The following is a 12834-nucleotide window of genomic DNA, read 5'->3' as shown; positions in this document are numbered from 1 at the left end:
CCCATAAAGAAGCCTCACAATAGAGGTCCCTGGATTTGGCAAGCAGACATATGTGAGAGCTTGGCTAGCTGGGGGTAAGGTTGGAGGTGGTAAATCATAATTGCTTCTTCTTCCATAAAATGAAGACACTGTACACCAAATCTTGTGTGAGGAGGGCAGCTTTCATTCTAAGGCTGAAAGTAGCACCTTCATTTTTACCTATGAATTTGACTGAAATATGACAGTAGGATTTTGGTCTAAAAGGGAATAACATACAAATAAATTCATGTGGCTAAGAGACTTCAAAGTGAGTTGGGAGGTTATTCCAGAAGTTATGTTTGTACACGTCTCAGCAGGATCTCTTTGACTGCCAAAGTCGATTCCAACCCAAATAACAGGGCTCCTAATGGCTCTGGAGATATTCAGACACTACAGTCAGGGCAGACAACTCAGGTGTTTGGTGCCTTGCCAGTGGGCCCTACTTTGAAATTATGCTCCCCAGAATGACAGAGTTGGACTCAGTTGTGGTTTCCCTACACATGCCTCTTCTGTCCTTCTATTTGAACCTATAATTAGTACTAGAGTTGGTAGGTGTAATTCCAAGAGCCTTAAATCGTTTGGCTGTCTGTGTGCCAGCTGGGCCCTGAATCTCAATGGATTTGCAACATCTGTTCTCTAGTTCATTGGTCTCACCCAGGACAACTAACAAGGAGGTGATGATGGACAACTACCATACCAAGGAACGGAGAGGTCTACAACTGCAAACAAGAGAGTTCCATCCATCGGCCCTATGGGATCATAGCCCCCTCTCAATTAGAGGTGGAGTGGATATCACCATCCCAGAATCCTCAGGATTGTTTAATGAATTATGAACTAAAGTAGACTTACTAGTATTCTACTATAGACTTGTGATTCTAGCAATGGAAGAAATTATATTAATGATGTGGAGACAGTGGCCACTGGAGTTTCTGAGGGCAAGGAGAGAGAAAAACAGGTGTAATACAGGGACATTTTTGGGACTTGGAATTGTCCTGAATGACATCGCGGTGGCAGGTTCAGGCCATTATAAATCTTGCCATAACCTACAGAATTGGATGGGAGAGAGTGTAAACTCCAATGTAAAGTTTAATCCACATTTAGTGGCAATGCTCCAAATGTGCTCATCAATTGCAATGAATGTACCTCACTAATGAAGGATGTTGTTAATGTGGGAAAATATAGGAGGTGTGGGGAGTGGGGCATATGGGAATCCCCTAAATTTTTTATGTGACATTTGTATAATCTAAGTGTGGCAGCTTGATATAGTTATGAATCCTAAAAATAGATATTGGATTATGTTTGTAAACTGGTGCATACCTGGGCATTATTAAATTATGATTAGGGCTTTGATTGGATCATGTCAGTGGGGTGTTGAGTCCCCACCCACCAAGATAAAAGGCATGGCAAAGGACAGAATTGGAGCTTTTTGATGCTGGAAGGTTTTTGATGTTGGAGTTTGATGCTGAAGTCTTAAGCTGGAATACCAGGAAGTAAGCACACAGAGGAAAAAGAAGTCAGCCCCAGGAAGAGAGTAACCCAGGAAGCCTGAACCCTTACAGACATAGGCAACTATCTTGTTCTACCACATAAAAAATAGACTTTGGTGAGGGAAGTCACTTATGCTTTATGGCCTGGTATTTGTAAGCTCCTACCCCAAATATTCTTTATAAAAGCCAACAGATTTCTGGTGTTTTGCATCAGCACCCCTTTAGCTGACTAATATTTTTAATTTTTAATTAAAAATTAATTAATTAAAAAGGGGAGTAACATATTTATATACACATATCATATACATATTCATACCCATGCATGTACACAAAAACACCCATCATAGATATACCCATCATAGATGTACATTCATGCAAATGCATATCTACATGTGTATACATGTGTACACATACAAATATGCATAGACATAGATTAGCAATCATGAGAACTCAGCGATGCCTTCATTTCCAGTCTAGCTCCTCAGGAGTTGCTCCTACCTTCCTCCATTGCATACGTTTATGTCATTTCTTACACAGTGTGAATCTAATGTTCCTTCCCAACTCCTGGCCAAGATGATAGCTTATGCCAAATACTATGCTCGTGACTTCCTTGGATTAGAGCTATATTGTTCCCATTCAGCAGAATCATTTGTTTACATTTGTCTACACGTTTAGTTACTCTTATCCTTGTTGATTTAATTTTATTTTTGGAAAAGGATTACATTAATTCCTTTCAAAAGTAAAATACATGTAAAAATTTGTTCTTGGAGAAGTAACATTCTGTTGGGAATTGAATCACATCCTCCACAAAAGGCATGTCCTTGTCCCAATACCTGTCCTGTGAGTGTGAACCCATTTGTAAATTGGACCTTTGAAGATATTATTAGTTAAAGTGTGCCCAAACTTAATGAGGGTGGATCTTAATCCAATATGGTTGAAGTCCTTATAGCAAAGAAAATGAACATGGAAAGACAAGCCACAGGCAGAAGGCAGCATGTGAAATTTAGTAGAACCTGCCTGGAAGAGAAAGAAGAATATGCTAAGAAGGAAGCAAGCCTCCCAGCTCTGAAACAGTGAGCCAATACTTTAATCCAACCCATTGTAGGGTATTTGCTTTAGCAGCTAGGAAACAAAAATAGTTTTGATACTGGAAATTGGGGTGCTGCTATGACAAATATCTAAAAATATGGAAATGAACTTGGAATTGGGTAATGAGTAGAGGTTGGAGGAATTATGAAGTGCTAGAAAAAGCCTAGAAATTGCTTTGAGGAGACTGTTGGTAGAAAGATAGATGTTAAAGGTACTTAGGTTGAGGTCTTAGAAGGAAATAATGACCGTGTTATTGGATCTTTGTTGTAAAGTGGCAGGTAACTTGGCATAACTATATTCTAATTTTGAATGGAAGGCAAAACTTGAAAGTAATGAACTTGGATATTTAGCTGATGAGATTTCAAAGCTAAATGTAAAAAATGCTGCCTGACTTTTCTGTACAGCTTATAGTGAAATGGGAGAGGAAAGAGATAAAGTGAGGATTAAGCTGTTAGGCACAGAGAAACCATCAATTGGTGATGTGAGCCTATCAGACTGTGAAATTCTGAGCCTTTCAAGATAGTGTACTCTGAGTACAGAAACAGCTCTATCAGGGACTCCCCCCTGAACTTCCAGAGTGACAGGACTCCATCTAAGGATTTAACTGAACAACCTTTGCTAAAGAGTGTGGCTGCAACGTGGATCCTGTCAGCCATTTCAGTGGGAGTCAGGATCTTTGGAAAATTTTATTTTCCAATGGTTTGGACCCCCTGGAACTGCAAGCAAAACCAATTTTTTTTTTTTTTTGCAAAATTTGTGTGAGAACCATTTCCAGCCTGGAATAAAAGGAACAGAGAAAGGGTGAATTGAAGGAAGAATGACTTCAAGGGCAGAATTATGAAAGCCAAGGTCTAATTCAAAAAGATTTCCTCAGACCAAAAGAGCAGTCTGACCCATGTGTGTAGAAAGGATGGGTCACCCCTGCACTTGAAGAGAGCTTCTGCCCTGGTACTTGGAGGGGTAGGCCTTGGGCCCCATTGTTCAGGAAGAGTGCTGCCACTCCGATGCTTGGGGATGGTGGGGCCTGTGCCCTGATGTTTTAGGGAGCCTGGTTGCCATTCTGATGCTCGAAGGCCCACACTAGAGTGCGCAGGGAAAACATGGCTGCTGCGGCATCCACTTGGAAATGCTGGGGCTGCCACTCTATCTGGTCTGGGGACACAGATGGCTATTAGAACTTGAGATCTAATGGAGTTTGCCCTGTTGAGTTCCAAACTTGTTTGGAACCCGTGACCCCTGTTTTCCTCCCAATTTCTTCTTTGTATTGGGGATGCTTGGCTTATGGCTGACCTACCATTATATATACTGGAAGCAGATAACTTGTTTTTTTAAATTTTACAGGTTCATCAGGCAGAGGAATTTTGCCCTAGGAGGGACCACACACATAAATAATTTTGATGAGACTTTGTACTTAGCATTGTTACTGAAATGACTTAAGATTTTTAAGATATTATGATGGAATTAATGCATTTTGTATGTGGTAAGAACATGTTTTTTTTGGGATCTGGAGGGTAGACTAATGGAGATTGAATTATGTCATCCACAGTAGGGCATATTCAGTCTTAAACACTGTCCATGGGTGTGAACTCCTCTGTAAATAGGACTTTTGAAGATGTTATTAGTCCAGGTGTGCTCACACTGAATGAGGGCGGGCATTGATCCAATATGGCTGAAGACCTTAAAAGCAAAGGAAATTGGACACAGAAGGAGAAGCCATGGGCAGTGGCTAGATACTGGAAGTCAATGGAATCTGGAAGAGAAAGAGAAGAGTGGCCATGTGCATTGCCTTGGGATGGGAAGCCGGGAATCCCGAAGATTGCCACCCAGCCAGAAGATACCAATCTTTGAAGGAAGTAGGCCTTCTAGCCTCTAAAACCAAGAGCCAGTAACTTTCTGTTGTTAAGTCATCCCATTGTGATACCTGTTTTAGCAGCTGGGAAACGAAACCATATTCCTTCCTGCATTTGCCAGTCGTTTGACTCCCTCCCCTGGACCCCAGTCTTGAGGTAACCACTACATTGCTTTCTGGTTTATCTTTCTTTTTTTTTTAAAGATTTATTTATTTATTTAATTTCTCCCCCTCCCCTGGTTGTCTGTTCTTGGTGTCTTTTTGCTGCGTCTTGTTTCTTTGTCCGCTTCTGTTGTCGTCAGCGGCACGGGAAGTGTGGGCAGCGCCATTCCTGGGCAGGCTGCTCTTTCTTTTCACGCTGGGCGGCTCTCCTCACGGGTGCACTCCTTGCGCGTGAGGCTCCCCTACGCGGGGGTCACCCTTGCGTGGCACGGCACTCCTTGCGCGCATCAGCACTGCGCATGGCCAGCTCCACACGGGTCAAGGAGGCCCGGGGTTTGAACCGCGGACCTCCCATATGGTAGACGGACGCCCTAACCACTGGGCCAAAGTCCGTTTCCCTGGTTTATCTTTCTAGTGTTTCAGTGTGTGAAAGTATCTCTCCATTTCTCTTTTGTGTTTTCTTTTTTCAAATGTCTCCCTTTTTCTAATATAAATATAGTCAATACATACATTGTTGAAAGTTTTTTCCTCCTAACTTTACCTCCTGTAAAGAATTCCATTTCAGTTTTTAGGAAACTATACAGCTATATACCACATGGTTTATAACACAGAAGATACTATACCATAGTTTATATTATATACTTTGGATTAACTGATCTCCAGTGATCAAACAGTTAGATGGTTTTGAATATTTTCCAATTGCAAATAATGCTGTCATGAGTATCTTGTGCTAATGCATTTTTTCATGATACAAATGTGTATTAAATGAAAGTATTAATAATCTAAAAAAACTAGGGACCAATGTAAAATTATCTGATGCCTGGGAATATTTATGAAATAATGAGACAGCTTTAACACATACCCATGTAAACTATTTTAACCATTTACATGTCAGGTATAACATTATGATAACTTATGTATGGATTTTTAAAAATAAGAGAAAATGCTGCTATATACTTGCCATTAATTTGAAATCTAGATATTTCACAATAGGTCTGTTTTACTTTAGTGGACTAAAGGCATCTCTTTATGTAGATTATAATAAAGAACCAGATGAAATTTTATACTTGAGCATCATAATTCAGGCTCAAAAACCCAAATAGAAATAAAGAAAGAAAGGACTCTCAGAGAGGAAAGACTGAACAATGTGTACAATTATTACAAATATCTTTATTTTAAGTTACTTATCTGAACATGTTTTAATTTTTGATTCATAAATATGTACTTGAGTTTATACATATTTAAGAAGTTTACCCCTTGCCCTATAATGTGAATATCATAAGGTAACTAGGGACCAAAGGTAAAGTATTAGTATCTTTTAGTAGGAATTTCCATTTATAAGATTATTTCGTGGCTGTGGACCAAGACCCAAAATGAGTCAATAGTTGTCTCTTAAAATGTGGTGTTCTTCTATTTTAGGTTCTAACTGGTTAATTAAGGGGTTTCTGAGATCTGTAACTCAAACTGTACATGTGGACCTGTGCAGCCTCTGGGAAGGATGGCTTTGGTGGCCCATTGTAGGGTGTACTGGGTATCCTATTTTTGGGGCTGCAATCAAAGATTGCATCCTATCTGGTAACTCAATAGCTGGGTGCCATCTATACATATACACATATAAACACACGCATATATATGTGCAGTTGTATATGCATATACCCATGTATAAACATGCTTTAGAAAACATAAGTGCTCACTGACCCCTTCAGTTCGAGTCCAATGCTTCAGGGCTCATTCCAGCCTTCATCATTTCATACAGGCATGTCCTTTCTTCCTCTATGTGAATCCCAATCCTCAACATTTACTCACATGATAAGTCCTATAATGATACTAAAATTGTTCTTAGAATTTCTTAGCTCATATGACTACAAAAACAAATCTACTCACAAAATTTCATGACTTAGTTTCTTTCCCTCCACCCTCCTCATTCTCATGACTGTGGGTATTTGCTATCATGAGTTCCTGGGATTAAAGCATTTTTTTTTCTTTTTGTAAGTTTGTATCTATAAATTTTCTTTCACTTTTAGTTCCCCCTCCTTATCCTTTTTTATTTAATTTTATTTTAATAAGTAGAATGTTGACCTTTCAAAAGCAAAACATATGGGAAAGGTAACATTCAGTCCCATATCTCTTCTTTTGCATTCACCAGTTTATCTCCACTTGTAGATAACCAACTACTTCATGGTTTACCTTTTCTGTGTTTCATTTTGTAAGTAACTACCTCTTCTTTCCTCTGTTTTTTTTATTTCACAAATTTACTGAAATGGTAGCATAGTAGATACCCTTTTCAGTTGATAGGAATGTTATTCTTTACAGTTATCTGTACAGCTGTGTGTATTAAATATGTACATGAATTGATGATATAACATAGTTTATACTATATATGGTGTATTATTCAACCAACTTTCTGTTCGAATATTTAGTTAGATGTAAATGCTTTGCATATGCAAAAATTATGTAATGAATTACCATGTGTATATTTATTTTATTGTTATGTGTATTAAATTCAGTTTAAATAACCAACAAAATCTAGCCATTGCAAAATATATTCAATGCCCAGAATATTCATGAAAATATGAGACAGTGTTAAAAACACAACCACTGAAATTGTTCTCACAATGTTCATGTCAGATATAGCAATATGGTAATTTACTTGTAACATTATAACAATGAGAGAAAAGACTGTGGTACACTTGTTATAAAATTTGAAATCTAAAGATTTCACAGTAGGTGTCTTTATTTAGTGGACTAATTTTTTTTCTTTATATAGCTCTTGATGAAGTACCATATGACAATGTCATGACTGAGGAAGAAGACTCAGTATCAAAAACCCAAATAAAAGAAAATAAGCAAAGAACTTCCAGAGGGAAAAGAATCAGCAGTAAGTTAAATAATTATAGATATCTTTAAATTATATTAAATTAAACTCAACAGGTGAACTTTTATCTTATTTCAGGAATATGTACTTCAGCATGTAGTTTATAGACATTTTATACTTTGGCCTATAGTGTGAATATACTAACTCAACTACAGAACAAAAGCTGAACATTGATAACCTTAGTTGGGATTTTTGTTTGAAAGACTATTTCATGTGTATGGTTCATGTGATTAGTATGTCAGTATCTACCCAAGTCCAACAACTGTCCAATAATTCTCCCTTAAAAGGTATGTATAGTCAGGCCACTTCTGGTAGTTTATGGATTCAAAAGCTCGATGGCAGTGTCTGACCTGTGGTGCTCTGCTTCTTTTATAAACTAAAATTGGCAAGATTGGAGGTTTGCAACCTGTAAATCAAATTGCAAATATGAATCTGTGGGGTCCGTGTGAAGTGTCGCTATGATGGCTCATAACAGGGCACTCATAACATCCAGTCTTTTTGGCTCCAGTGATCAGTAGCATCCTATCTGGTACCTAAAAGATGGGTTCTGTGATAGTTAAGTTCATGTGTCAACTTGGCCAGGTTATGTGCCCAGTTATTTGGTTAAGCAAGTACTGGCATGACTATGCCTGTGAGGATATTTCAGGGATTTAAATCATCAGTAAGTTGATTGCGTCTATGGTTGATTACATCTTCAGCAATGAGAGAAGTCTCACCCAATCAGTTGAAGGCCTTAAAAGGAGAAGTGATGCTTTCAGCAATCAGAAGAGAGAATTTCCCTCTCTAATTCAGCCAGCTAGATTCTCCTGGGGAATTCATTGAAAACCTTTATCGGAGTTTCCAGTTTGCGGCCTACCTTATGGAATTCGGACTTGCCCATGCCCACAGTTGCATAAGCCAATTCCTATTTTTAAAATCTCATAACATCTACATTACATATTATATATATGCTTTCAATTCTGTTTCTCTAGAGAATCTGGGCTAATCCATATTTTGGTGTTGAGAGTTGTGTTTGAGAAACAGAATCTTAAGGATGAGATTTCTGAGTTGGTTCTGGGGTTTTGGGAATTGGTTCTCCACCTTGATTAGATTCAAAGGCATTGATGACTATATTTTCAACAATCAATATGGCACTGATAGTCCTTGGTATTATTTGGCAGTATAGATTTGCAAAATAGCAGCACTGGATACAACTACTCACATGTTTATAAGAGGCAAGGCTCTGTGTAAGAGTGTTTTTGACACCTGAACAGAGTTTTGTGGAGTTAAAAAATATAATGATGTTGGATGTTTTTCCTAAATGTGCTAGATACAGTTGTTAAAAGGCATGAGCTTCAAATTCCCAACTTAAGCACACATGAAAGACATGGAAGTTTGTATAGTATGCCTTAAAAAAAACCTTATTTTGTGTAGCTGCAGATTTGAGATTTCTTGTGTGAGTGGCTAAATTACAATGCAAATTTAATTCCCAACCTTTCAGGGTGTCTGTTATTAAAGTGAAGGCATTGATTGGAAAGGAATGGGATCCTGAAAATTTAAATAAGGATATTTGAGTTGATAATAATAAAGGTAGGGACATTGAAACCCTAGGTTCTGCTGAGTCTTTGCCAGATAAACTTGTACTGGTCTTCCCTGAGGAATCAGCCATCCAACTTCCATCTGAAGAGATTAATCCTGTTGTGCCCAATAAACCTGTAATTACCTCCACTGTGGAAACATCCCTTCTTCTAGACTTATAACTAAAGTCCCAACAGACCCCAAAAAGTGAGGTACAAATTGTGACACATGCGGAGGTGTTCTACACCCAAAAGAACTGCATGATATGTCCAATTTATAGAAATCAGGGGTATATATGTGGAAATAGATATTCAGGTGTGGGATAATTGTGAAGGAAACATGAAGTTGAATCAGGCTGAATTTATTGATATGGGCCCTCTAAGCAGAGATTTTGGATTCAGTATTGTTGTTTGAGAGGGTAGAAAGGGCTCTAACAGTTTGTTCAGGAGGTTGGCTGAAGCATGGACCAAAAGGTGGCCTGTATTGCCTAAAGTTGTAAATGCCAGAACTAAATTGGAATAATGTAGATGAGGGAATGCAAAGGCTTAGAGATTGGAATGCTAGAGTAAGTCATGTAAGACCTGTTCATCTTCCCCAGCAATGCTCAAATGATACACATTTTTTTTTTCTGGCAATGTAGTAATGACTTTTTAAAAAATTTTAATTTAATTTTTTATTATCTTTTTAAAAAGTTAATAGATGACACAAAACGTTACATTAAAAAACATAAGAGATTCCCATATACCGCATTCCCCACTCCCCCAACCCCATCATATTTATTAATTGTATTTTTTGAAGATACACAGATCACAAAAAATGTTACATTAAAAAATATAAGCGGTTCCCATATATCCCTCACCCCCCCCCCCACTCCTCCCACATTGACAACCTCTTTCATCAATGTGGCACATTCACTGCATTTGGTGAATACATTTTGGAGCACGCTGCACCACGTGGATAATGGTTTACATAGTAGTTTACATCCTCCCCAGTACATTCAGTGAGTTATGGCAGGATATATAATGTCCAGCATCTGTCCCTGCAATGTCATTTAGGACAACTCCAAGTCCCGAAAATGCTCCCACATCACATCTCTTCCTCCCTCTCCTTGCCCTCAGGTACTACCATGGCTACTTTCTCCACGTCAGTCTACAATATTTCACCAGGACTGTGAAGGAAAAAATTGTGACTAGTTTTATTATCCCTGAAGAGCTCTGTGGTTGCTCTTCTCTGTAGTTCATATATTACTGTGGGAACTGCTGTCACTGGACTTGATCCTTAAGCATGATAGAGATGATTGGATGATGAGATGACAGAAGCCAAGTAGCAGCACTTAATTGCCAAAGACAGGATTGGTATGGCTACTATAATGGACAGCAGACTCAAAGCAGTAATTGAAATAGTCTGACTCACAGGGACATACGACATTGGCTAGTAGATCATTGTGTACCTAGAAGTAAAATAGGTAGGCAGTCTATTAAATTCTTTCTTGAAATGTATAAGCAGAAGAGTTCTAAGTCAAGTGAGTGAAAGTCTAACTTGAATTATAAAAACAGGGTCCTGGCCCCTTAATTCCCAGACTTGAGAAAATTTACAGACCCAGAGGCCTTTGAATAAAGGGAAGACTGGCTCCCTTTGGGTAAGGACCATGCAACATTGCCAAAAATGTATACTGCTATTCTTCTTCCCAGGCTTTCCCAAAGAAACCTACAGCATTTTACCAGGGCAAGTGCATTGAAGAAAAGGAAATGGTCAGATATTTCAGAGATTAATAGACAAAATTTGGAAGTGACATTAATTCCAGAATACCCAAAACATCATTGTGGACCACTAGTCAGAGTAGGGGCTTATGGAGGTCAGGTGATCAATAGAGTTTTAGCTCAGGTCTGTCCCACAGTGGGTCCATAGGGTCCCTGGAACTATCGTTTGATTATTTTTCCCAGTTCTGGAATGCATAATTGGAATATACACACTTAGCACCTGGCAGAATCCCTACATTTGTTCCTTGACTTGTGGAATGAGGGTAATTATGGTAGGAAAGGCTGTGTGGGAGAAACTAAGACTGCCTATACCAAGCAAACCAGTACATCAAAAGCAATACTGCATTACTAGAGTGATTGTAGAGATTAGTGCCACCATCAAAGACTTGCAGGATACAAGGGTGGTGATTCCTACCACATCCCCATTCCTATTTGTACATGCAAAAAACAGATGGATCTTGGAGGATGACAGTGGATTATTGTAAACTTAATCATATGATGATTATAATTGCTCCTGCTGTTCCAGATGTGGTAGTGTTGCTTGAACCAGTTACATCCTCTGGTACATGGTATGCAGCTATTGATCTGGCAAATGCCTTTTTTTCTCAATTGCTGTTGTATAGACAACCAGAAACAGTTTGCTTTCCACTGACAAGGCCAGCAATGCAACTTCACTCTCCTACCTCAGGGGTATATCAGTTCTACATCCCTATGTCATAATCTAGTCTGCAGGGATCTTGATTGTCTCTGCTTCCACAAGACATCACACTGGTCCATTTTATTGATTATGTCATGCCTAATGGACCTAGTGAGCAAGATGTAGCAACTACTCTGGACTTATTGGTAAGGCATTTACATGTCAATAGGTGAGAGATAACTCTAACACAAAAGCAGGGTTCTTCCACCTTATGAAATAAGCCCCCTCTCAAAATAGAGGTGGAGTGGATATAACCATCCCAGCGTCCACAGGATGGAGGAATAGAGTATGGATTAGAGTGGACTTACTGATATTCTATTCTGGAACTATTGTGATTAGTAATGGAAGAAAATCTAGCAATGATGTGGAGAAAGTGGCCATGGTAGCTGCTGAGGTAGGGAGAGGGAAGAAGAGATATGATGTGGGGGCATTTTCAGGACTTGGAGTTGTCCTGAGTGGTACTGCAGGGACAGTTCCTGGACATCATAGGTCCTGCCATGGCCCACTGGGTGGACTGGGGGAGAGTGTAAACTACAATGTAAATCACTATTCATGTGGTGCAGTAGTACTCCAAAATGTATTCACCAAATGCAGTGAATGTGCCACGATGATGAAAGAGGTTGTTGATGTGGGAGGAGTGGGGTAAGGGGGTGGGGGCTATATGGGGACCTTATATTTTTTTAAATGTAACATTAAAAAAAGTAAAGATAAAAATTTTTTTCTAGGTTTCCAGTAGCATGAGTCATGTCAAGATATCCCTTCTTTTTTTTTTAGATTTATTTTATTTTTTAAATTTACATGCCCCCTGCCACCTGCACTTATAGTCTGCTCTCTGTGTACATTTGCTGTGTGTTCTTCTGTGTCTGCTTGTCTTCTCTTCTCATCTTTTCTTTAGGAGGCACTGGGAACCAATCCTGGGACCTTCGATGTGGGAGAGAGGCACCCAATTGCTTAAGCCACCTCAGCTCCCTATTTTGTTGTGGCTCACGTTGTCTTTCCTCTGCAACTTTTTTGTTGTGTCAGCTTGTGGTGCAGGCTAGCTCTCCGCAGTGTGGGCCAGCTTTCTATAGTGCAGGCCAGCTTCACCTTCACCAGGAGGCCCCATGAACAGAACTTGGCACCCCCCATATGGTAGATGGGAGCCCAATTGCTTGAGCCACATCTGCTTCCCTGAGATATCCCTTCTAAGATAAAGGATAAGCTATTGCATCTGGCCCCTCCTACAACCAAAAAAAAAAAAAAAATGCACAACACCTAGTTAGCTTCTTCGTATTTTATTTGGATGTTCTACTCTAGCTCATTTACCTAGTGACCATAAAGATACTACTTTTGAGTGGGGA

General features: G+C 39.1%; 1 protein-coding gene across 14 annotated transcripts in view; it reads left to right on the top strand.

Annotated features, from left to right (window-relative positions):
• CCDC7 (coiled-coil domain containing 7) overlaps nucleotides 1-12834 on the top strand; it is a 568294-nt gene that overhangs the window by 278345 nt on the left and 277115 nt on the right. For all 14 annotated transcript variants that reach the window (XM_058297711.2, XM_058297712.2, XM_058297715.2 and 11 more), the window contains one exon: nucleotides 7373-7483. In XM_058297711.2, the coding sequence (XP_058153694.1) occupies nucleotides 7373-7483 (111 nt within the window). The remainder of the gene's footprint in view (nucleotides 1-7372; nucleotides 7484-12834) is intronic.

Source organism: Dasypus novemcinctus, chromosome 5 (genome assembly GCF_030445035.2).
Source record: "Dasypus novemcinctus isolate mDasNov1 chromosome 5, mDasNov1.1.hap2, whole genome shotgun sequence".
Taxonomy (NCBI): domain Eukaryota; kingdom Metazoa; phylum Chordata; class Mammalia; order Cingulata; family Dasypodidae; genus Dasypus; species Dasypus novemcinctus.
This window is presented reverse-complemented; position numbering and strand designations above follow the sequence as displayed.